The sequence below is a fragment of the Lissotriton helveticus genome, chromosome 2_1 (genome assembly GCF_964261635.1).
Source record: "Lissotriton helveticus chromosome 2_1, aLisHel1.1, whole genome shotgun sequence".
Classification (NCBI taxonomy): domain Eukaryota; kingdom Metazoa; phylum Chordata; class Amphibia; order Caudata; family Salamandridae; genus Lissotriton; species Lissotriton helveticus.
The window spans coordinates 1,693,539,321-1,693,566,306 of record NC_136059.1 but is presented as its reverse complement, the minus strand read 5'-3'; the positions used below and the strand labels follow the sequence as shown (position 1 = coordinate 1,693,566,306).

The following is a 26,986-nucleotide window of genomic DNA, read 5'->3' as shown; positions in this document are numbered from 1 at the left end:
CCATATCCACCACCGGATCCAGGAGGGTGGGGGGGAGGGGTAGTGGGGAGAAATCGGAACAGCAGGTGCGGAACCCGATGGAGCCCCCTCTGAGCCACCAGGGCCCAAAGGAGCACCAGGAGAGTCAGGCTGCCCAAATAGGAGGTACATGGCGTCATGAAATTTTTTGAGCTGGGCAAGGAACGATCCAGCTCTCGGGAAGGCAGGGAAGTGCGGAACCAAGCCATGCGCAGGTTCCGCAGAACGAGGAGTGGAGTGCCCAGACTCCTCCATCACATCGGCCGATGGACGGAGAAAAGTCGAAGCACGCTTCGACTTCTTGTGTTGCTTAGGCCTCTTCCCTGACCTACCAACTTCTTGAGTGGGAGGACGAGGACTTGGGACTCCTGGAGCGGTGCCTGGACCGTCCTCTCAAACGGAACCGTAAACGAGACCTCAAGGGAGAATGACGCAGTACCGAGCGCCAGGCCGTAAGCACCTTTAGGCATTGCTCCCTCAAAGCTTTCGGAGCCATGATCCGGCAGTCAGAGCACTACTTCAAGTCATGGTCGCGCTACAGACACCAAAGACAAACCAGGACTGGATCCGTAACTGACATGGGACGGTGGCAGGCGGTGCATGGTTTGAATCCAGAAGTCTTCTTTGATATGTTGAAAAAATCTACACACCAAAAAATGTTCGCCAAAACATCAAACAAAGCCTGTCACAAACTGACAGTGTGGCTCTCTTCACGGATCTACGCTGGCTGGCACGGAAAGGAAAGAACCAACGTCATCGTGCTGAGGTGCTGCCTATATAGGTGACAGGGACATCACAATGGAGGAGACAAAGCTGACTACGTCACACAGAGAAGACCAATGCCACCTACCGCCGTGCAAGGGTATTGCTCGAAGAAAAATCTTAAGGATCCAGCTTGGGAAATTCAAAGGTAAGGAATCTGCAGTTAGATATCTCTATCAGATTTATGACATTCTATTTGTGGTAATGACCACATACATTTTACATTCTGTATTACATCACTACACAAAATATGAATCCTGACTTTTTTTGATGGGAACATTTTGCTCAACACTAACATTTTATTTTATTTTTGGGGTGAAAATCATTCCAAAGAGAGTAACTCTGTATCAGAGTTAAAGGGCATGGAAAACGGCGACAGATGTCAGGGAGCCAGCATGGAATATATATGCTCCGCTGATGTCATGCCTGGTGCAGATCCTATGTTGAGACTGAGCCAATTACAAACTTCTGGGCAAGAGAGCTTTTACAAACTTTCTAGATCGAGCCTGGCGCATAGAGAGGCTGAAAAGGTGAGGAGTCCCCAGGCAAAAGTATCCATCAGAAATGTACTTCCTAATACAAAATGTAGACTACATTATCAAGAAAGTTAAGATTTATTAATTCCTTACAGTTTTTTAAATAAACACCTCAATGTAAAAAACTGCTTTCTCACCTCCAACGACAGATAGCAGCTGCTGAAGAAGAGTGACATAAATTTGAGCAGGGTTGGTCTCTCCACCTTTGGAAGATGGAGGAGATGAGGATATTGAGCTCTCAGAGAGTAAGCTTCTCAGGTAACGTCCAATGGCCGGAGCGTGATCTTGCATATCCACTAAACTTTGTGAGGTAGGCACCACTCCTGCACTATGGGCAAGGCACATTCGAAGGTACAAAATGATCTGAAACAACAGACACAATATTTAAGCATTGGTAAATGCATTAGGTTTCACCTATTTGATTAATAATGAGCAGTTATTTGTTGTAAGTTGTAGCTTGCTGAGTAGTTGTACCATGTAAGTTATAGAAAGCCTGTTGACGTGTTATGACTTGTTTATGTACAAAAAGGCAATATATTGTGCTGTTACTAGTGTTATAGTGCGGGTAAGTAATAGCAAAATTTGGAAAAATTAAATGAGAGGGAATATAATAGAATTAATTGATGTACTAGCAATATTATGTGTTTGGAGGAGTGCGGACAACTTTTGGTAACCCGGTGCCACTGCACCTGCTGCACCATTCAAATCATTGAAACAATTCAAGTTAACTGCAGAAGAAAGATACACATAGAACAATTGTATTTTGAGTTCAGTGACAGGCTCCTTGCCTACTTCCTAAACAACCCGTAGTGGCCATGGCTGTATAGCACTTCGACTTAGAGTAATGAATATGCTACTTACCAGTATGCATCTGTTCTTGGCATGTAGGGCTGCTAACATTCATATCTTAGCATTAGATCGCCGCCTAGTGTTGGGTCCGGATGATCGCACATTGTTGTCCTGGAAGAGTCTTCGAAGTATCCTGAGATAGGTGGCTCCTCCCCTGGACTACAGTGCGCATGGGCATCGGCTCCATCCCCAGATTGTTTTTCGCCATTGTGGCAGAAGATGGAGTGAAAAGTGTAAAGGATGTCCATGCTAATGATTGAATACAATAGTAGATCTGCAGCTGCGACAGGCACCGGGGAGGAGGGTGGGCGATATGAATGTTAGCAGCCCTACATGCCAAGAACAGATGCATACTGGTAAGTAGCATATTCAGTTCGAGGCATGTGGGCTGCTAAATTCATATCTTAGCATAGAATACATAGCAGTCCCTCCATTAGCGGCGGTTGCCCGTGCCAGCTGCAGAAACCTGAAAAAGTGTCTTGAGAACAGCCTGTCCCACAGCAGCTTGCTGCTTGGAATGCACATCAACACAGTAGTGTTTTGTAAAGGTATGTGGTGTAACCCACGTGGCTGCCCTGCAAATGTCCTCTAAAGGAATGTTCCCTAGGAAAGCCATGGATGCCCCCAATTTGCGTGTGGAATGCGCTTTTGGGGGTATCGTTAACGTGCGCTTGGCCTTGTGATAACAGATTTGGATGCACTTAACAATCCACCTGGCTATTCCTGCTTTGGAAATAGGGTTGCCTTTGTGTTGTGGTGAGAAGGCAACAAAAAGTTGTTTTGTCTTCCTAAAGTGTTGTGTTCTGTCTATGTAGTACATTAACGCCCTCCGTACGTCTAACGTATGGAGCATTCTTTCCGCTACCGTTTGTGGGTTTTGGAAGAATGCCGGCAAGTCAATAGTCTGGTTGAGATGAAACTGTGACACCACCTTTGGAAGGAATTTGGGGTTAGTACGTAGCACTACCCTATTTGGATGAATCTGAATGAATGGCTCTTGGATTGTGAGCGCTTGTAGCTCACTAACACGCCTCAGTGACGTAATAGCAATTAGGAAAGCCACTTTCCATGTTAGGAACTGGAGTTCACACGAGTGCAGTGGCTCAAATGGTGGTCCCATCAGTCTGGTGAGGACCACATTGAGGTTCCACACCGGAGCTGGCGGTGTTCTTGGGGGAATGACTCGTTTCAGGCCTTCAAGGAAAGCTTTAATAGCAGGCACCCTGAAAACAGAGAGATGCTGCCTATTTTGAAGATAAGCTGCGATGGCGGATAGATGTATCCGAATAGAAGTGAACGCTAGATTGCACTTGTAAAGATGAAGCAGATAGCAAATGATGTTAGGGATAGATGCATCTAGCGGGTTGATGTCATTGGCTGTACAGTAAATGACAAAACGCTTCCATTTTGCAGCATAGCATGCTCTGGTAGTTGGCTTCCTTGCCTCCTTGATGATGTTCATGCATTCTGGAGGTAGGTTAAGGTATCCAAACTCTAGGACTTCAGGAGCCAGATCGCTAGGTTGAGCTGTTGCGGATCTGGATGCTGAATTTCTCCATGGTTCTGCGTCAAGAGTCTGGGCGTGAGGCGCAGTCTTTGATGCGGCACCACTGAGAGTTCGAGGAACGTGGTGTACCATGCTTGGCGCGCCCACGTTGGAGCAACCAGGATGAGAGTCATCGCGTGCTGCCTTAGCTTTCTTGCCACCAGCGGTATCAGAGGGGCTGGCGGAAAAGCGTACGCAAATTTGCCTGACCAGTTCATCCATATCGCATTCCCCTGCGACTGTGGGTGAGGGAACCTGGCGGCAAAGTGTTGGCATTTTGCGTTTTCTTTTGTTGCAAACAGGTCTATCTCCGGATGACCCCACCGCTGGAAGTACGGGAGGAGTACTGACAGATGTAACTCCCACTCGTGCATTTGATGGCTGTATCTGCTGAGCAGATCCGCCATCTGATTGTCCTTGCCCGGGAGGTGTTCTGCCATGAGGAAGATGTTCCTCTGAATGGCCCACCGCCACATGCCCTGAGCCAGATGAGACAGCTGTGGCGAGTGGGTGCCCCCCTGTTTTTGAATGTAGTACATCGCGGTCATGTTGTCCGTCCGGACTAACACTACCTTGTTGCACAGATGTACAATGAAGGACTTGAGCGCCATGAAGATTGCCATCAGTTCCAGATAGTTGATGTGCATCTTCTGTTGCTGCGTCGTCCATAGTCCCTGCACGGTGTAAGTGAGCAAATGAGCTCCCCATCCCTGGAGAGATGCGTCCGTCGTCAGGATAATCTGTGGCACTGGCTCCTGGAACAGTCGGCCCTTGCAAAGATTGTGTGGAGTCCACCAATGCAGAGAGTCGTATGCCCGACTGGTAACCAACACTAGGTCTGTTAATTGTCCTTGAGCCTGTGTCCACTGATTTGCTAAGCACTCCTGGAGCGGGCGCATATGTAACCGTGCGTGAGGGACTATGAAGATGCAGGAGGCCATCATGCCTATCAACTGCATGAACACTCTCGCTGGAAGTGAGTGTTGTGGTTTGAACTTTTGGATTAGAGACCGCATGCTGTCTATCCTGACTTGGTTTGGGTGAGCCATGGCCGTCAGGGTATTGATCGTCGCGCCCAGAAACTGCCGGACATGTGCCGGCTGAAGATGCGACTTTGGGTAGTTCAACGAGAAGCCCAGATCGTGAAGGAGGTGAATGGTAGTCGACATGTCCGCGGCGCACTGTTGTTCCGACTTGGCTTGAACGAGCCAGTCGTCTAGGTAGGGGTAGACATGGATGTTCTGCCTCCTGAGGTGCGCCGCCACTGTCGCCAGACACTTGGTAAATACTCTTGGGGCTGTGGTCACCCCGAAGGGTAGGACCTTGAACTGATAATGTTTGCCTTGGATAGTGAATCTGAGGTATTTCCTGTGAGACGGGTGTAGTGGAATGTGGAAATAAGCATCCTTGAGGTCTAAGGTTGCTAAGAAGTCCCCTTGGTTTAACAAGGGAAGAATCTGTTGTAGTGTAAGCATATGGAAATGTTCTGACAGTATATACAGGTTGAGGGGACGCAGATCCAGAATGGGTCTGAGAGATCCGTCCTTCTTTGGAATAAGGAAGTACAGGGAATATACCCCTGTGCCCTCCTCCTCCACCGGCACGAGCTCGATAGCGCCTTTTTGCAGCATCACCACTACTTCCTGCTGCAATAAGTGCAAATGCTCTGCGGACATAGGCCGTTGCCTTGGTGGAATGTTGGGTGGAGTGGACTTTAACTCTAGACAATAACCGTACTGGACAAGTTGTCGCACCCACCTGTCTGTGGTGATGTTTCTCCAGACGGGCAGGAACTGCTGTAGCCTCCCCCCGACAGGTGTTAAGTGGTCGGGGGGCAGTGACAGAGAGTCACTGTTTGCTTGGGGTAGAGGAGCGGGAGTTGTTGTTTCCTCTGCCACGTCCTCTGGTGCGGTTTCCTCGGTAACCCCCCTTGTTCTATTTGGGGTACGAGGATTGTGCTCCACCTCTAGAGAATTGTGATTGTTGACCCATCTGTCCTCTGGTGACTCCACGCGCACCTGAGCGACGAAAATTGTTGCCACGAAACTATTGTGATTGTAGGGCCCCCATAGACTTAGCAGTTTCGGTGTCTTTCTTTATTTTTTCTAGGGTGGTGTCAACATCTGGACCAAACAGTCTATCAGGATTGACTGGCTGATTAAGTATGGTTGTTTGAATGTCAGGTTTAAACCCCGATATGCGGAGCCACGCCTGCCGTCTCAGCATGACGCTAGTGTTAATGGCCCTAGCGGCCGTGTCCGCGGCATCAAGTGCACACTTTATGGCTGCGTTGGAGATCAGTTTTCCCTCCTCTATAAGCAGTTTGGTAGCCTCTTGAAACTGCGGAGGCAGGTGTTGTACAACTTGCTCTAGGGTGTCGTAATGCGCCCTATCGTAACGTGCCAAGAGTGCCTGTGTATTTGCAATACGCCAAAAATTGGCAGCCTGTGCAGCTACTCTTTTGCCTCCTGCCTCTAGCACTTTGGACTCCTTATCCGGGGGAGGAGCTTCACCCGTTGTTTGGGAGTTGGCCCTTTTGCGGGCATTTGCGACCACCAGGGAGTCAAGCGGCAACTGTCCCCGAATGTATGCAGGGTCTGCAGGTGCTGGTCTGTACTTTTTTTCGATACGTGGATTGACCACTCTCGCCCTGGTAGGTTCTTTAAAGATGTCCGCAGCATGTTTGAGGACCCCTTTGAGCATAGGCAGTGTCTTTACTGTCCTTTCAGAGACTGAAAAAGTGTCAAATAAAAAGTCTTCTTTTACTGGGTCAGCATGCATGTCCACATCATGATTAGCAGCTGCCCTCTCAATGAGTGCATGAAAACCTGCAGAATCTTCTGTTGGGGAGGCACGAACACTGAAAGGCTGTGGGTCAGGCTGTGGGTCTTGCCCCACATCCTGGGTGCTTTGGTCACCAATGTCATCATATGAATCCGGCTGTGCATCTGGTTCATTGATGGGGAAAGTGTATTGGTCCTCCTCATCATATCCCCCACCCTCAGAGTGTTCTGGGGAAGGAGTTGGGCTCCTTCTTGGAGGAGGCTGGATAGGTTCCATGAGGCCTGAAGCGTCTTGAGGAAGCCTTTTCTTTTTTAGGGGGATGACATAGGAGTCCACTGGCTGTGAAGTGATTCTCCTCTTGTAAAGGGTCAATTTGCCCGTGTCTGCGTCGATAAAACGCTCAGAATCCTCTTCTGAGTCGAGTACCCGACTTGAAAACGCCCCTGCCATCGAAGAATCCGACTTCTTCGGCGCCGATTTTGTTGAAAAGGCCTGCGGCGCCTCCTTTGGCGGCAGAAGGAAGAGAAGTTTATTCGCAGGCTTCACCGGAGTGTCCATCGGCTTCTGTGGCGATGGCATCGGAGCCGACGTTGCAGAGGCCTTCTCCCTGATTCTTTGTAGTGAAGCGGCGACGAGGGACGCGTCACTGACAGTGGCCTTTGGCGTCGACGAGGAGGACTTGACCTTGCCCTCGGATCCGACGTCCTGTTGCCCCTTCTGAGTCTTTGACGATGATGCCGCAGCCGCCGACCCAGAGTCCTTGGACCGATGCGCAGATGTACCAGCCTTCGATCCGTGTGTCTTTTTCGGCTCCGTCTCCACCACGCGTCCGACTAACGGAGTCCCAGTCGGAACCGGAGCCGTTTCGCTGGCTGTTGCGGGCTTTGACGGCGCCGCAGCGGTCGACCCGTGCCGACCACCCTTCTTAGAGGATCCCTCCTCTGTCGTCGATTTTGACACTGTGGAATCGACAGACTTCTTCGACTTCTGTGGCCCGGAGGTCGACGGAGTCGATGAAGCAGCGGGTTTGGTCGTTTTCGTTGGTACGGCCGCCATTTTAGGTGTGCTCGAATCCATAAGTTACGGTTTCGATTTTGGGTCGGCCATTTTAGGTGTAGTCGATACCGTAGGTTTCGGTTTCGGTTTCGATAAGGGCTGCCCAGCAAGTTTGTCCGTGGCCGGGCCGGAAGGCGGGGCCGTGGCTTGCGGTACAGGGTCTAGGGTAAGGCCGACAGGCGATCCCGTGACCCGATCTCGATCTTCGTAACCTTCGGGGCATAGCTCGTCCCCCGAGCTATCTTCCGCGGCCCCATAAACCTCTTCGACGTCCCCTACCTCTTCGACGTATTCAAGGCCTTGACCCCCGACTCAGTCGTCGTGTTCCGGATCTGCCTCGACCTCCGTCTCGGGCGGGGAGATTTGAAGATGATGGCTCTGGTCCTCGTCTTCTTGGTCGCCGAAGATGTTTTCTGGATCTGGGGCCGCTTGTCTGGCTTCAAGGCGCACCGCGCGCCGAATCTTGAGTGTTTTCTTGGACCTGAACTTTGCACAGGCCCTGCAGTTGCCGTCGTCATGGTCTGGCGAAAGGCATTTGTTACAGACCGGGTGCAGGTCTATATGTGGGTATTTGGACCCACAGAGCGGACAGAGCTGAAACGGACTCCGCTCCATGCTGTAAAGTCGCAGTCGTGTCGCGATGAGAAGGCCCCGATGTCCGAAGAGTGTAAGCACTCCGCTGATTCCGACTCCAAGAGACGGAAGAACTCGAGACCGCACGCAAACAATACCGACGCAAAGAATACAAGGCCTTTTGGCCGTTTAAAGTTAGTTTTTCTCGGTTCCGACAGAGAGACGTCGAGACCGCATCCGAACCCAATGGCGGAAAAAAACAATCTGGGGATGGAGCCGATGCCCATGCGCACTGTAGTCCAGGGGAGGAGCCACCTATCTCAGGATACTTCGAAGACTCTTCCAGGACAACAATGTGCGATCATCCGGACCCAACACTAGGCGGCGATCTAATGCTAAGATATGAATTTAGCAGCCCACATGCCTCGAACAGATGCATTTTAGGGTGAATCTGGGTAGAGAAATACCTTCAAAATGCTCAGGATATCAGATGCTACATACGGTTATTTTAGCACTTACTTAAAAGCACTCTAATTCCAGAAGAAAAGTATGAGGCTATATACTCTGCCCAAGGATTTAAATTGACAATCACAATCACCTGATCGATGCAAAATCCAATTTAGGTGTGTGTCCTGCAGGTAATCTTCAAAGAAACTAGAACTGTCGGACACAGTACTTATTTAGCATAAACTGCCAACCTTTCTCATATATTAATTAGCCCTTGCCGCCACCAATTCCCGGGGACTCTTTTTCATATGTACAGCCCTCACTTCACATCTTGTCTTGCCTACCCGTTTTCTTGCTCTTATACTCCCTCCTTCCTCTGCAGTGTTACGGTTTCCCCTCTCTAGTTGATGCATCTCTAATGTTTCTCCTATCTGCCACATCTCTGCCAACAACAGTGTTCTACCACCTGTCCCCTGAAATCTCAGAAGGGGGGCTCAATCCATCCTCTAGCTCTCCCTCATCTGAGGGGGGTGAGGGGTGGTGGGGGGGGGGCCTCTTCGCAGTAATTACAATTATTCACTCTTTTCTAACGCCTTCCCTCTGCTGGGTTTTATCCTTTCTTTCTACCCCTCTGCTGCAGCCCCAACCACTATCCCCCTCCATTTTGGACCTGCGATTTGGCTGTGCTACAGACATGGACAGGAAGGCAGTCAGTATTGCAAATCGTACAATATGCCATGTAATAAAATGGGGAATGCAAAGCAGTAGAAAGAACCTCCAAATAAACAACAAAATGGTCCTCTATGTCGACAGGCATAGTAAAAATGTGTATTTGTTCAAAAATAGCCAAAGAGGGAAGGCTTGTAATTTTATCCAGAAGAGGGACTCTTAACAGTCAACAGACAAGGTGTGCTGCGTACAGCTGTATCACTTGCAACACCTGCAAGGGACCTGGGTTCTCACACTTCTCCCACCGTATTCTCGGCCTTCGCATTGCGTTACCTGAGATTCCAAGAAGAGGCTACTGACCTATGAAAAGATATATGATTCAATCGCAGTCCAGAACCTCAGAAAGACCAGTGCAGCGGAGTCAATACAGTAACAATATCGGTCCCAGCCTTTTGGAGCAGACATGTGCCAGACTTATCTTCAAGCCTTTATTACTTTCACTCGCAATCAAATTTTCATGTGTGGCACCATCAGCCACTTCTGGCCTTTTAGCCAGCAAGCTCAGACCTTTAAAACTGCATTTGCAATCTTAAAATGAAAATCCGGGAACACTTTGTATAAAGCTGGTGAAAGGCCCAGAGTGTCTAAAGATGTCAATACGACAATGATCCACTCTGCAGCCAAGCTTGTGCAGATATTACTTCCATTCAGCAGCAGGCCCTGCTCTAGGACCAAGCCCTAGCGTAGGATACACTGCAACAGGGATCAAAACCACACTGCAGCCAAAGAGTTCTTGTTAAGTAGGTTGAGTGCAAATTGGGACAGAGGCCACACTCTAAAGGCCTTAGAGGGTGGGTGAGTCTGTGAGGAGCAAGTTAGAATAACAGGCCTTCCGCAGTGCACAATATGGTGAAAGAGTTATGCCAGGCGCCTGCTGTGAGGCCAGGGCTATAACATACTGTCAAAATAGGAGATATCATCGGGAACAGGCAATGATCATGAAAGACATAAAACATTTTTATACAATCTGATTCACATGTTTGACACGCAAGGTTACTGGCGTCACATGCTACCATCATAGGCACAGAGAACACCATGAGCTAACTCTCTAGAATAGTAAAGGTAATGATTTAGAATAAAGTTAATAAATCTATTTGGAATGGTGCACAATAAAGCCGGTAATAATAAGCATAGCGCGCAAACAATTAGGAAGATACAGCTTATAGTGAAAATTCTCTACTACTGAAGACAAGGTAGTACTTCAATACGCAGATTTACAGTGACACAATGTAAATGTATGAAAGAAACAACATCAAATTCAACCATTCAAGACCTAATCAGGAAGAATAACAGTGAGACAAATGTTCAGGAAAGGTAATATCTTATATTCATACGTTCTTCGAAGAGAAACATTGCTATTTATATTAGTAACAGCTGCAACATCCTAGTTACTCCTGAAAGGAATTAAAAAGAGGTCAAGAGTAGGAGAGGAGGTCAAATTCATGGACTTTAGTGCTGTTCATAGATTTGATAACTAGCACTTGCCTCAAAAGATAAGTGGAATTCGATGGAAAGAGATCGGAACCTATTTCCGAGTTGTTGGTATACCAAAGGAGACAAAGGCACCCATTGCCCAACTGTAGGCACCTCACAGAAAATCTGAAAAGTCTAAGGACTTTTGAATGCTATTTGACAAGAAGAAGGTTGAGACAGGTGGAACCAGTGAAAAATTGAGGAATTGTACTTCGAATCAAAAACAAGACATATATAAAAACACAGAAGCCACCGCAGGGTCCTGAAACCATACTAAATAGGGAAGTCTGCGCTTATGACAAAGGTATTCAGGATTTTCAAAATATTATCTGTTGTGGACATGTGCTATGGACACTTATGTGGCCACCCTAAAGTACATAAATAGGAAGCACACATTTTCAGTATAGAGTCTTAAAAGGTTATAATTGTAGAAAGGGTTCTGGTCTTTCAAGAAACACTTCTGAAGTTCTACAAAAATAACGAGACCTAAAGGCCATTAGGCGAGTCTTCTTTGATTTAAAGGTACATGTTTTGGTAAAACCTTAAGAGTGCTGTGCAGATGAAGGCTGCATTTTCTTTCCTGACAAAATCAGGAATAGCATTTGATTGCACTGAGAACTTTAAGGAATGGAATCAAATGGGTGTAAGACGTGACATGGGGTAGGTCTCAATAAGCCATCAATTTAAATATCTGCCAGTTAAGAAACAGCAGGGGACTTGGAAGTTTGCCCAAAATGGCTGGGGTTTTGCTTGGTTTCCTTCTTCTATTGCTCATGCCTCCCACAGAAAATAATAAAGTTTGTGTCTTTACACTATTATTAAAGACGGACACGGATATGCTGTTTATGTCGAATTCATTCTCATGATGAGTAGTTTGGAGAATTAAGTAATTGAGAGTCGCTCCAACATTCCAAATGTTTGTTTGTAATAATAAAGATTACATCTTTAAAAAAAATCACTTACGAATTAGACTCTCAAATATTCCATCACACAGCGGACTCAGGGGGTGATACAGAGTTTGGAGTAATAGCACTCCGAATTTGGGGATGTCCACCAGCCCAGTGGACATCTCTGACCATTGTTTTGAAAGTATGCCATACAGCTCTCTCAACACGACGATGTCGTCCAACACACTTTGAATAATTTTTTATATTTTTAAAAACAAAATCCCAAAGCAGGTTTTTCATTTAGAAAACAAACAAAAAAACTAATGGTCCCGCTCACCATGGAAGTTTCCTCCCAGCTACTTTCACTTACCGCCACATTTTGTATGGCAGTATGTGAAAGTAAACACTGCCCATTCCACCACCCACTCTAAAATCGGGTGGGCGGTCTGTTATATTTCCCATCGGTACCCTGACATAGGTTTAGAGAACATCATACTCTTTCCCTACATCATCTCCCCTTCAATTCCTATGAACGAGCCTTATAAGGACATAACTCCAAATAAGGACAGAATGCCTTATAGGGACTGAAAGCCTTATAAGGTTGGACACCTTTTAAGGACTAAACCTTTCACCTAGTTCATGACAAGGGTGGGTTCTGCCCAATCGATATTACTAAGACGTCATCCTTAGCACATATGAATAATTTATGAGTACACATTCCAGTGGGGCATACTTCACCTCTCCTATCTACACACAAAGGTTTAATCCCCAACGTCATCCTCATACTAAACAATGGGTAACACACATACATAGACTGTATAAATACAGCACCTCTTGCGATCAGTAAGCAGGAGGGAGCCAAGACTTCAAGGCTGACACACTGACCAGAGATGCTGCAGCTCTGGCATGCCATCGCTCCAGCTGACAGTGGTCTAACCATCCCTTGCGGGGTGTTCAACTCAAGTCCAGGACGAAGTCCCACACTCTCACTATTCAGGAATGGGGGTTCGACTAAATCCTAGTGGGATTCTTGGCTCTTAGATCTAGGCTCTTAGACTATCAAAGCTCTTAGGCTTATTAGCTCTTTAGCACCTACTCACATGCTAGGTACACTCAGGTACATCTAGACAGGCATCTTGTGTTATCGAACTCATTTAGAACTGTGATTTGTGTAACTTTACAACAAAGTCATACTTTACCAAAGAACATTTATTTCCTTGTTTTTTAAACTGTTTTTAAATGATTTTTTAAACAGGTTAGAAACGTTTAAAAATGACTTCTTGGCAATGTTTATGCACTTATACCGTTATAAATGTATATATTATATAAAAATAGGACTACAAAACTCATTCACTGGATTCGAATCTACACAATCTCTTCACATATACTTAAAATGTCAACCTTTTCGAAAATGTGTGTGACAAATTTATCTAAGTGATTCGTCAAAGATTTGGTTTAAAAGGAAAACACCACAACAATGTCTAAAGCCCACGGGCTGGATCTCTGCTGATAAAGGTCTGATAACTTGTATTAATTGAACATTATTTTAGCATATGTGTTTTTGAATGCCCTTCTTTTTTTCAATAACAACTGGACAAAGAGCAAGAAAACAACATGCGTTGGAGGCGCATCTCAGCTACATTTTAAATCATTATTTTGTATAAACTGAGCCTGTGGCAGTTTCAGGCATTACCTGGCTTGAGGACAAGGTTTTTGGGAGTATAAGATGAGCCAAAGGGGCCTCCGATTAAAAAGCATATTCAACTTGCCTCTTAAAACAGGGCATACAAAGGAGGGCTACCAAAGATTTAAGTACTAAAATAAGCCACTTTCCTTATACATGTGTAAATCAATTACACAAATTAATACAACTACTGATGCATTTAAATAGGGACTGTACATCTGCACCGTAATGAGTTATGGGAACAAGATTGATCATTTTGCATACATTTGTTGGAAAGCCATCTCCGTGAAGGAAATGTTATTAATAGATTGAATTTATAGTATTTGCAACAGATGGAAAACTTTAGTCATAGAGTACCTCTGCAAATGTAGCCGGATTAAACGGGAGGACTGACGTTCCTGTCATGTATTTAGCTGGCGTTTTAATTCTCTGGGATGCCTGAAAAAACAAGCACAAACACTTATACCAAGCTATTAATTCTAATATGCAATCTAGAAGTTTAGTAGAGAATACATCCGATGTAAAAGTCTACCTAGCAAATGTAATTAAACATCAATATTCAAACTTGTTTCGTATTGTTCAATTTAAGTGTAATAAAATTCTTGAAGAACATTGAGCAGTTAAAAAAATGAGCAGCAGTGACTCATACTTAAGGCCGCAGCGGACCTGCCTCCTTTCCCGCCAACCTTTTCCCAAAAGTAAAGATTGTCTGTGAGGCTGAGCAAAGGTCAGCCTGATAAGATACTCAATCAATCAATCAAATTATGCTCTATTCGATTTTAACAAAAATACAAAATCATAAAAGCCGCAGTTAAAAATGATAGTCAAGTTCATACAGTGTCCTCTTTAAAATACATCCTTCTAAACAAACAGTAAACATCGAAAACTGTACATCTGTAATATATAAAAGGGAATACCGTACATAAAATGGCACTTATTTCTTTCCATACCATGGCTAACAAGTTATTACATTCCGCTTCTTCAATATACTCTTTAAAAAAACGGTCATAATTACAGTGCAATATTCATTATCCAGCTGTTGCAAAGATAAATAAGCTGGCCGGTATTGCCGCCATGCACCCTGCTTCAGATATTGCTTAATCCACCTTACGCGTTCTTGAGTGTAGTACTTACAAAATAATACTACGTGGATTGTCGTTTGCCGGGAGACATTGTCACAAGGGCAAATTACCAAATCCCTAGACCAGTCATTTTTATTTGGAAACGTCAGTAGATGTTGGAAAGATTCAAATCTAAACCTTGTTAAGATGTATCTATCAAAGCCCCTCAGACAATAACACAAATAGGGTTGGATTCTATAACAGACCAGGGTCATCTGATGTTGAATGACAGATTGTTTATTAATTTCTGCAGTTAATCTTAACAGTTCAAAATGACTCATACATAATTGTTTCAAAGCCTTTTTGGATATTGCACATACCTCCTCCGGATTCTCCTAAAACTCTGGGCTGTTTAGATCATTACACAGCTTTTTAACGTAAGATAGCCATGGAACGTGTCTTGCCTGGTCCAGAGTCATTACATCCCTGATAATTTCTCTATCTAATCCCAATGTAGGTGTAGACCAGACACTATGCCATAATAAAATTGGTTGCAGTTTAATGAGATCTGTAATGAACTCAATGCCCTATTCTGCATGACAATTAAAAACAGATGTTCTCTGTGGGACCGCAAGAATATATCTTAAAAAAATACTCTTCTTGTTAAGGTCAGGCAGCCCGGCACTGTACTTGTGCAAAATGAGCAGGTGCCTGGCTGCCTGAGCTGAACTTTGCTGGGCTAAAGTTGGCACAGTCATCTGCGTGTGACCTCCTCAGCTCAGCAAGCGTTTGATGGTCCTGCCCCTCGCGATCAGGGGGAACGCCACTGATTGTTTCGGACCTCAGCGCTTCGATTGTAAGCCCTGAAGTGCTATCAGTGAGTCTAGTCACAGAGTGGGCTGGGGGCAGCAACTCTCATTGACCCCATCCTACTCTGTGAGGAGCAAGAGGACTGCTGCCTCTTCGGTCAGTGAGAGGAGGTGGCAGTCCCAATCCGCAGGAACCACCAAGACTTCCCTCTTTCCACCAAAAATCATTGCTGTGGCCCAGTAAGTGTTATTTATTTTTAATGTTTGGTGCGTGCATGCATGTGTATGTATGAACTAATGTGTATTGGGGGATGTGAGTGTGCATGTGTGGCCCCTGGTCCCCGCCTCTGCTCGAATTATGGAGCACCACTGGAAAGGAGTCTTTGTAAGATATATCAATTTGCCCCCATTTTAAAACGTACTCCACAGCAGATGAATTCTTCAAATTCTTTTAATAAAAGCAGCCGGCATTTAACCTTCGGAAGTTTAACTTGCCAGCATTGGGCGTAATGGCACTGAAGCCGTTGCATATGATTGGGTGTGGTTAAATGGTCTCCAACATTCAATACCTCAGATTCACATTCCTCACCAGGCGAAACATTGAATTCGGAAGCTTTTCTCGTGCTGAATGGAGAACTCTCTTCAATTCGATCCCTATTGCAAGAACTGGTGGGTAACTCTGATCACACTATGATTGTATAGGTCATTTTGGAAGCACTAGTTGGTATAGCAGGTGTACAAGGCTACTCAGTCCAAGGATTTAAAATCAGCTCTTTCCCAAACTGTTGTCCAATGCAGAGATATTACAACTCAGGCAAATTTTGATACAATGTGTTGGACCTGGCCCTTTGTGCAGGGGTATCCCCAAACATTTTGCCTTTTTCCTCCTATTTTTTATGACTTGTCTTTGTTGGCTTTAGGACTCTGGGCACTTTACAACTAACCAGTGCTAAAATGCATATGCACTCTGTCTAAATTGTATTGGTGATTGGTTTATCCATGTTGGCCTATTTGATTTACTAGTAAACCCTAGTAAAGTGCACCATGTGTGCCCAGGGCCTGTAAATCAAATGCTACTAGTGGGCCTGCAGCACTGATTGTGCAACCCACATGTAGCCCTGCAAACCGGTCATTTCGTGTGCAGTGTACACCATGTAGCTGCTCTGCAGATGTCATCTAGGGGAATGTTCCCTAAAAATGCCATTGAAGCCCATATTTTCCTTGTAGAGTGGGCTTTAGGAGGAACAGATAACGTACGCTTAGCTTTGTGGTAACAAATCTGTATGCATTTGACAATCCATCTAGCTATCCCAGGTTTTGAAATGGGATTACCTTTGTGTGGTGGTGAGAAAGACACAAAAAGTTGTTTTGTCTTACGAAAGGGTTGTGTTCTCTCGATATAGTATAGCAATGCTCTTTTGACATCTAGGGTATGAAGAGCTCTTTCTGCTACTGTCTGTGGCTGCGAGAAGAAAACGGGCAGTTCCACAGATTGGTTGCGGTTGAAGGGAGAAATGACTCTGGGCAGGAATTTCAGATTAGTGCGTAGAACGACCTTATTATGATGCATTTGTAAGAAGGGTTCTTGAATGGTTAGTGCTTGTAGTTCACTAACTCTTCGCAGAGAAGTAATAGCTACTAGGAATGCAACCTTCCATGTTAAAATTGTAGTTCACATTTATGTAATGGTTCGAAGGGAGGTCCCATTAGCCGTGTGAGAACAATGTTTAAATTCCACACAGGTGAAGGTGGTACTCTGGGAGGAATTATTCTCTTAAGGCCTTCCATAAAGGCTTTAATAGCAGGCACTCTGAACAGAGATAGATGCTGTCTGTTTTGCAGATATGCTGCTACTGCAGCCAGATGCAGTCTAATAGTCGTGTTGGCTAAGTTACATCTTTGGAGATGCAGTAAGTATCCTATAATGTGTTGAATAGACACGTCTAGGGGATTAATATTGTTGTTGTGACAATATATTACAAAGCGTTTCCACTTCGCAGCATAACATGTTCTAGTGGCTGGACGTCTAGCTTCTTTTATGACATTCATGCAGTCTTTAGGAAGGTTAAGATATCCAAATTCTAGGATTTCAGTAGCCAGATCGCAAGGTTGAGCTGAGCTGGGTCCGGGTGCCTGATCTCTCCACGGTTCTGTGTTAAAAGGTGTGGAGACGGGTATAATTTTTGGTGCGGTACTCCAGACAGTTGTAGCAGTGTGGTGTACCACGGCTGTCTGGCCCACGTTGGAGCAACTAGGATGAGGGTTAGAGAATGCTGCTGTAGTTTGCGTACCACTAGTGGCATGAGTGGTAGAGGTGGAAAAGCGTACACAAATTTGTTTCACCAGTTCATCCATATCGCATTGCCTTTGGACAGTGGTTGTGGATATCTGGCGGCGAAGCTTGAGAATTCGGAGTTTTCGTGGGTGGCAAAGAGGTCTATCTGAGGTTGTCCCCACATCTGAAAGAATGGTTGAAGAACTTGCATATGAATTCCCACTCGTGGGTCTGTTGCGTCTGACGACTTAACAGATCCGCTATGGTATTTTGTACTCCTGGAACATGCTGGGCTAGAAGGAATATGTTTTGAGGTATAGCCCACCGCCATATGTCCTGTGCTAGTTGGGAAAGTTGCAGGGAGTGTGTTCCGCCCTGTTTCTATATGTAATACATAGCTGTCATGTTGTCCGTGCGGACGAACACAGCTTTGTTTGATACTTGCTTTTGGAAAGCTTTTAGTGCTAGGAATATAGCTAGTAACTCCAGATGATTAATGTGGAGTAGCTTTTGTTGCGATGTCCACCTGCCTTGCAGGGTGTGTTGCAGTAGGTCGGCCCCCCAGCCAGAGAGCGATGCGTCCGCTGTCCAGATTATCTGAGGAACTGGCTCTAGGAACGGTCGTCCCTTGGAAAGGTTTTTGGTGTTCCACCACTGTAGAGAGCGATGAGTCCGACCGTCTACCAACACTAGGTCTGTTAATTGACCTTGAGCCTGGTTCCATTGACGTGATAGGCACTCTTGTAGAGGACGCATTTGAAGTCTTGCATGGGGCACTATGAAAATGCAAGAGGCCATCATCCCTATGAGTTGCACGAACACTCGTGCTGGAAGGGAGTGTTGTGGCTGAAACTTTGTGAGAACAGTTTGCATGCTGGCTATGCTTACTGGAGTGGGATAAGCTAGCGCTGTTGAGGTGTTTATTGTAGCACCGAGGTACTGTTGTACTTTGGATAGTTGCAGATGAGACTTGGTGTGGTTTATTGTGAACCCCAAGTTGTGGAGCAATTGGATCGTGGCATGAGTGTGTTCTACACACTGGTTGTATGAACTGGCTTTTATGAGCCAGTCGTCGAGGTACGGGAAGACATGGATGTGCTGTCTTCGTAAATGTGCTGCCACTACTACTAGGCACTTGGTGAATACTCTTGGTGCTGTTGGGACTCCGAATGGGAGTACTTTGAATTGATAGTGCTGCCCATCTATTACAAATCTGAGATACTTCCTGTGAGCCTTGTGAATGGGAATGTGGAAGTATGCGTCCTTGAGATCTAGAGTAGAAAGGAAGTCGTTTTGTAACAGGAGAGGAAGGACTTGTTGGAGTGTGACCATGTGAAAATGGTCTGACTGTATGTATATGTTTAGCGGTCTGAGGTCCAGAAAAGGCCTTAGAGAGCCGTCCTTTTTTGAGATGAGAAAATTTAGGGAGTAAACCCCTTTGTTTTGTTGGTGCAGAGGAACTGGTTCTATTGCACTTTTTTCTAGCAGAGATATTACTTCTTGCTTTAACAGTGATAGATGTTCTTGTGACATTAGGCACTTTTTGGGTGGTATGTTTGGGGGGGTAGATGTTAGTTCTAGAAAGTAACCTGACTGAATAATTTGTCGCACCCACCTGTCTGATGTGATGTTGGACCAGGCAGGAAGGAATTGCTGCAGTCTTCCCCCCACAGGAGTGGAATATTGGGGGGGGGGGAGGAAAGTCATTGGGTAGTGGTGGAGGCAGAGCGGGAGTTGTTGGTTTTGCCTCTGCCTTTGTTGTGGGTACCCCCGTAATCCCCTCTCTGGTAGCCCTTAGTGTATGTGGATTGGCTAGGGGTTTTATAGGGAGTGGAGGGGCTTTCAGAGGATTAGCCTCTTGTGTTGCCTCTATATGATGAGCGACGGAAAGAATGTATGGGAGCTTGCTGCTGCAAGGCTCCCATAGATTTTGCTGTGTCGCTCTTTTTTCATTTTCTCTAAAGACACATCGACATTAGGGCCAAATAAATGTGTCTCATCAAATGGCTGATTAAGGATGGAATTTTGTACCTCAGGTTTATAACCTGAAATACGTAGCCAGGCATGTCTCCGCAAAAGGGTACTGGTATTGATTGCCCTTGAGACAGTATCTGCAGCATCTAGGGCACAACGAATGGAAGTATTAGTAATATTTCTACCTTCTTGTATGAGGTAATTGGCCCTATTTTTATATTTGTCTGATAGATGCTGCATTATGGACTCCAGTTCATCATAATGTGCCCTGTCATATCTTGCCAACAACGCTTGGGTATTGGCAATGCGCCAAATGTTAGCTGTGACGCTGTTAGTTTACCGGAGGTGTCAAGAAGCTTAGATTCTTTATCTGGTGGTGAGGCCTCACCTGATGTTTGTGAATTAGCACCTTTACGTGCATTAGACACTACTAAAGAACTCTAGTGGTGCTGGACATCTAATGTAAACTGGGTCTGTAGGGGCAGCTTTATATTTTTACTCAATGAGAGGGTTGAGTGCCCGAGCCCTGACAGGATCTTTAAAAACCTCTGTTGCGTGCTTGATGACACCTTTAAGCATTGGCAAAATGGCAGTAGACCTTTGTGTGTTATCAAAAGTGTCTAATAGGAAATCTTCCTCCACAGTATCGGTGTGCAAGTCAACCCCATGGTAGTGGGCAGCTCTCTTGACTAGTAGGTTAAAATCTATAGTGTCCTCTGGTGGGGAAGGTCTAAAAGGATATACATCGTCTTGTGGGACGTAAGGCACATCAGGGGTGTTATAATCATCCCATGGATTAGGTGATTGAGGGGGACTATTGGTCCCTGCTGGGTAATGCGCATCCCCACCTGTCTCAGAGTCTGTATCCACATCACCATCTGGATTAGTGGATGGTGTAGGTGAATGATGTGGTGGAGGAGGTGTAGGAGGAGGGACAGTATGGGGAGGTGGTGGAGAAGGGACCCTTAATGGAGAGGTTGCAATGTCTCTCTTCTTTGGAGGAGCGGACCCCTCTAGTGTTCTCTTCTTGGAGCTAAGAGCTAGTTGGCAAGTCTTAGGATCCTTTAAAAGAGTTTTTTTTATTAGGATCTGGTGTAAAAAGTTCTTCTGAACAGGGTAGATCCTTCAACGTCGAAGTTTTCGGTTCCGGAGGTTTTTTCGGCACCGAGTCTGTAGCTGGTCTAGGGTCTTTTGGTTTAGAAGTGTGACCTTTCGAAATGTCTTACCGGAACATGTTTTTTCGGTTTCGGGTGTTTCTTCGTCTCCAAAACGTGTGAATCGGGGCCTTTGGGCGTTTTTTTACTCGGCTCAGAGTGCGGTTTCGGCATCGATGAGCCGCTTGGTCGGCGTGGTTGAGGAAGATGGCTTCTTCTTCGGTGTTGGTATAGGATCGGCACCGGGAATAGGCTGACTCGAGCCTGAGCTGCCTGAAGGCTTAGTAGGCTTCTTTGCCGGGCACGAAGGAGGGGCGTGGGAAGCAGTCTCTCAGTGTGCACCCGGGCACGAAGGTGAGGGTGTGACTGAAGCCTTTTTTGAGGGTGTCGAGGAAGGGTTGGGTCGACGGTCTTACTTACGACCCGTAGAGCTGGAGTGATGTCCTCGACGTCTGAGTCTTCGGCATCAGAGGAGCTGGCACTTCCTTCGGCGTGCTGGTGTTCTGGCACATCGACGCCCTCTTCAAAGATGTCGTCGGGGATCAAAGCGGACAAGCGAGCCATTGTTCTTCGAGCTCGTCGGTCCCGAATCGTCTTCTTGGAGCGGAAAGAGGCACAAGCGGAACAGTCTTTGGCCTCGTGCTCCGGTGAGAGGCAAAGGTTGCACACCTCATGTAGATCGGTGTGGGGAAACTTAGACCCACATTGAGGACACTTCTTGAATGGTGTCCTTTCCATGAGCCAGAGAGTAAGGCCTAGGTAGGACCAAAGGCCTTCTTCGACGACCGTAATCGAAGACTTTGAAGTGGTGAAGAATCGCATTGATGTGAAGCGCGATCAAAACAATACTGTCGAACTGGGTGAGAATTTCGCCCCGAAGGAAATTCCGGAGCGCAGGAAACACATTCGAGCCCGATCGCGGAAAAAAACAATCTGAGGATGGAGCCCATGCCCCTGCGCAATGTGGTCCAAAGGAAGAGTCACCTATCTCGTGACTTCCAAAGAACTTTTCAGGACAACAACAAACTGCAAACACTAGGTGGCGATCTATGCACAGTGTGTAATCTGCAGCTCATATGCCTCGAACAGATATATTATCTACAGGCACTAGCCTATGGATGTTACCTTTTAAGTCCATCATGACAGTTTATGACTCAGACGTTTTAGATCGTAACCTCTGAATTGTAAAATTGCCCATTTACTGATTTTAGTCACCATCTTTTACATACTAGGCAGAAAATTGGTTTAAACAGTATTCGCCTCTGTACAGTTCCTAATAAGCAACACATGTTACCAGACATCTGGAGAAGATAGACATGCCCATCTTAGTGTACAGCTGGGAGAACAGTATTTCTGATGCTACAGACACTCATAAAAGCATTCAAATTAATGAGGAATCCTCACCTGCTCCTACTAAAGACTAAGTTCAAAGGGACAGAGTTTGTTAATACTTTACTGCAGCCTAATATAAGCAAAGCTTCAAAGCTTATCTAGCAAAGAATAGCCCATTGCTTGACTGAAACTGAGCAAACAATTTTAGAAGATGAGATTAACATGCCCTGATTTACCTTTTCTTGAATGTAATGGACCATTTCTGGAAAAGGTGGCATCTGTCCATCTGTGCTCTCCTTTTCATTTTTTGTAGGGCACGTACGGAGTGCACGTTGTGCTTCACCATACACCTCTTCACGCCTGTCATAAAATTAAAACAGCTTAGAAAACACATACCAAAAACAGACAGTTTTCAGATGACATTTGGGTTTGCATGTCAATAGATGGCTGCAGATTAAGAAACGTGATGAATTCATGTTTTAGACAGCTTTTTATCAAAGACAATGGCGTTCACAATAGTGATAGTGGGAAATTATCCATTTTTGTTTTCAAGTGTATTTGCAATAGGTCTGGTCTTTGTGGAATTTACCGTGCGTTTTTATTTCGGAGCACCATAATTTGAACTTACTGGAATCTTTTTTAATTTTACCATTTCAATGTATATCATAATTTTACCATTTCAATTTATATCATTTAAGTAAGGCCCTTTTCATTACTGTATTTTCAAATGGGACCATATAAACATAATTATTGGATAATTATAGTGCACGTTATTCACCTTGGCAATGGTGGGCACTCAATCTCAAGCCCATAACCAAATATGTGAATTAGAATTTTGACATGAAGGATTGTAAATATGTTTTTAAAACGTGCCAAAGGATGTAGTACTAAATGCCCTGGTCGAGGACAAGATTCAGTCTCTCATTAGTTTCCAGGTCAATAAGCTAGTAGATGCCACTGCTGTACTTCACAATGTACAAGGGTCAATGTGTGTACTTGTTTTTTGCAGTAGAAAACCAATAAAAACCGTTTATAAAACACACCACTTTAAGAGACACAAAAGCATGTCTTTTAGTCTCTAATCTGTTTCTACTAAGTGAATAGTCTAAGATGGGCACAAATGTATGAGTAGACACACTCAAAAGATCAATGCAGGTTCCTGATCAAAGCGTTCAGGCTCACTTTCTTTCGAATTCTTGCACAGTTTTAACAGAGTCATGTAATCTAAACTTGGCTCAGAAGGGTTGTAGCTTCTGGTCCAAAAAGTGAGCAGTAGCCAGCAGTAAACACTTGGTAAAGACACTTCTGGCGGTAGTGATGTTAAAGTTAGTACTTTGAACTGGTAGTGTTGGCCACTTATCATGAAGCGGAGGTAGCACAGATGAGCTGGATAGATTGGTATATGAAAGCAGATGCCCTTCAGGTCTATTGTGCTCATGAAGTCGCCTTGTTGGAGAAAAGGGATGACATCTTGTAGGGTGACCAAATAGAAATGTTCGAACAAGATGCACCTGTTGAGAGGATGGAGGTCGAGGACGGGTCTGAGGGATCTGTCCTTATTGGGAATGATGAAGTACAGGGAAGAGACACCCTTGCCCTGATGTTGCAGGGGCACTAGCTCTATGGCTCCTTAGAGTAGGAACGCCTGAACCTCCCCATTAAACAGCAGGTTGACATGGCGCTGTTGCCCCTCTGGCTTGAATCCAGACACTCTGAGCCAGGAGTGGTGCCTGAGGATAAGCAAGACATTGACTCCCCTGTCCGCGGTATTCGACGCATCTAAAGCACACTGAATAGTCACACAAGAAATGACTTTACACTCCTCTACAAGATCCCCCCCACCCCCACCCCATCCCCACCTATGATATTGACCTGGGAGGCGCTGTAAGAGCCCTTCCATCTCCTCCCTGTGGGCTGTATCGTATCTGGAAAAGAGACCTGTGGAGTTCAAGATGTGCAAATGCAAGGATGTCCCTACAGTGTAGATCTGTTTTCTCCCCTTATCAGGAGGTGGTGCACCCCAGTGGCCTGGGCTGCTGCTCTCTTCCTAGCAGTAGTGACTACTAAGGAGTCAGGAGGGACCTGGCCCGTGATATAGAGTGGGTTGGTGGCCGCCAGCTGTATTTATTTCTTGATGCTTGGTGTGACCAGGCAAGATTTAACCGGGTCCTTGAAAATTTCCAGGGCGGACTTAATCAAGCCCTCGAGCATGTGGAGCTCCTGAACAGAATGCTCTGTTTTTGAGAGCATCTCCACCAAAAAGTCGTTCTCATCAGGGGTAGTGTACACCACCACCTTATGATAGGCAACTTTGGATGACGCTGTAGTATGCTGTGCTGTCAGACTGAAAAATGCATAAGTCCGGGTCTATGTGGAGTTCTAGGTCGTAGTCCTCCCTTGGGTGTTTGGAAGCCCCAGGGTAGATTGGCGAAAGGTCCTTGGAATAAGGGCTACGACTGCCTGTATCGGAGTAAGACTCCAGAGTGCCTTGAGAGGGAGGGCAGGTCAAGGTAGTGTAGGGGGGAAGGATAGTGGTGGAGGTGGTGGTGATGGAAGTGGAGGTGGTGGTGGAGGAGAAGGAGAAGAAGGGACCTTGCCCTTAGGCCTCTTGGGAGGCAAGTTGGGCATAGAAGAGTCCGGTAGGGGGGTTCCTAAAAAGCAAGCCTCTGTTTTTTGGTTAAAGTTTTTTCAGAGGCTGAGATCTTTCCAGTATGTGAATGGATAATGCTCCTCCTCTGGTGGTGTTTGTCCAGCTCCTTCTGTAGCCTCTTGAGAAGAAGGTGTTCCTTGACATTGACAACAAAGGCTTTCCAAGCCAATGTCTGTTTCTGCATTAACGGGGCTGTTTTGGTGCCGGTGCTGGTTTCGGGTTCGAAGGCGAAACTGCCTTCGATGGCTCAGCATTACTCGAGGTCCTATGGCTTGGGGTTGGTTGAGGACAGAGACCCCTGGCTGGGTCCTTTCTTGGAATCAAAGTCTTGGCTCATAGTCAACCAGCGCTCGGAGGTGGTGGCGCATTGACGGGTGGCAGCCGCTTTGACACCTGTCTTGACGAAAAAGGTACTTACCTACAGTAACATTCCTATTGGTGAATATTCTATCTCCCTGCATATTCCTCGCCTATAGAACAATCCCCATATAAAACAATGGATCCCGAAAACTTCAAAGCTGCAATGCAGCCAGCATAGGGCGCTGAACTCAGTCAGTGCCAGAAGGGACATCAGCAGGTACATAACTTTTTCTTCTGATGGATACTTCTACATGCAGATTTCTCACCTGTATAACAGATTTCACAGCAATAACCTGCCCAGGAGGAGATTTGATGGATGATTTAGACCAGAAAATCCTGAAAGACGGATCTTGCTAAGTGCCCGTCCCTGTGCACCTTCGCAAAGGTGTGCAAGGAAGCCCATGTCCCTGCCTTACAGATTTCTGCAATCTGGACACACTGAGACAATAAAGAAGTGCTAGACTTAGCCCTTGAGGAATGGGCCCAGATTCCTTCTGGTGGCTCCTTCTTGGAAAGGGCATACCAATGCAGCTGTTTCTCCTGCTTCAGATGATGAATTGGGGGTAAAAGGTTGGAGGGGTATTCAATGGGGCAAGGTGGAAAGTAGTGATCACCATGGAAGGAATGCAGTCCTGGTTCGCAACATCAACTTGTTTTGAAATAAGGTAGTGAATGGGGGAGGACAGCTAAGGGCTTGCAGTTCACTGATCCATCTAGCAGACGTGAAGGCAACCAAACTATAGTCTTGAGGGTCAACATGCGAGGGAAGCAACTGTATAGGGACTCAAACGGAGTCCTCATAAATAATCTAAGAACCAAATTCAAGTCCCATTGAGGAACTACAAATGGAGTTTGAGGGAAAAATCTAGCCAGGCCCTTAAGAAAACCCAGGAAATTGGGAGACTTAAATAGGGATGGCTGATCCGGCAGACAGGGGGAAAGCAAACAATGTGGTTAAATAGCCCTTATCAGTGCCAATTGCACATACCCTCTAAGCTAGGGAACGCGCAAACTGCTGCGCCTGGAATAGTTTGGCCTGCAAGGGATCCACATCATTGTCCGAACACCAAGCAACAAAGGTGCCCACCAGTCGGAGTATGCACACTTCGTGGAGGGGCGACGCACTGACCAAATTAGGGCAGTCATCTCTGAGCTCAGTTCTCCCTGGTGAATCTCCAAGCATATAAGTGGAGGTCTCAGGGGTTGGGGTGCAGAACCATTACCACCGACTGGGAGAGAAGGTCCGGCCTGAATGGAAGGTAGAGCAGAGGACTCCTGGAGAAGTGAAGGAGGTCTGCAAACCTTACCCCTCTCAGCCAATGGGGCGATAACAATGACTTGTGCCCGGTCCTGGTGAATCTTCCTTAGAATCAGGGGAATAAAGGGTATGGAGTCGAACATGTAATGCAGCTATAAGTTCCACTTCAACTAAAATGCATCCAGCAAGACTCCACTTGACCGATAATGGAGTGCACAGAATTGCTGACACTGAGCATTTTCCAAGGAAGTGAATAACTCCACTGGAGGAGTGCCATACCAGGCGAAAATGTCCTGGACTACCTATAGTACAAGACGCCACTCGAAACGACAATACGCCGCCTGTTCAGAGACCCCGCTAGGTGATTGGCGGTGAGCCAGATCCTTTGGCAGTGTGCCCAAGACCATAGTCTCAACGTCTCCAGACAAAGACGACCCTACTCACCCCTCCTTGCTTGTTCACATGCCACATTGCAGTCCGGACGAACTGACCTAGGATAGGGGAAGGAAGGCATTCTAGAAGGTCGATGTGAAGAACCTGCTCCTTTGGAGACCGGAGGGCATTGATTTCCAGATCCTCCAGATGAGTTGCCCACCTTAAGGTGGAAGCATTCGTTACTACTACTGTCACTGCCCGAGGGCGAGTCAAGGCCATTCTGTGTCAGGTTTGCCTCATTACCCCACCAAGCCAAATCTGCTGCAGCACTAGTAGAGATCACAATGGAATCAGACAGGTCTCCGTCATACTGTAGTCACTGCCTGCAGATGCA

At 46.0% G+C, this 26,986-nt stretch overlaps 1 protein-coding gene across 2 annotated transcripts in view; it reads right to left on the bottom strand.

The window, feature by feature from the left end:
- Positions 1-26,986, bottom strand: part of ECPAS (Ecm29 proteasome adaptor and scaffold) — a 709,962-nt gene that overhangs the window by 462,632 nt on the left and 220,344 nt on the right. For both annotated transcript variants that reach the window (XM_078676653.1, XM_078676652.1), the window contains exons 16-18: positions 22,186-22,309; positions 13,702-13,782; positions 1,454-1,679 (exon numbers count right to left, since the gene is read on the bottom strand). In XM_078676653.1, the coding sequence (XP_078532779.1) occupies positions 1,454-1,679; positions 13,702-13,782; positions 22,186-22,309 (431 nt within the window). The remainder of the gene's footprint in view (positions 1-1,453; positions 1,680-13,701; positions 13,783-22,185; positions 22,310-26,986) is intronic.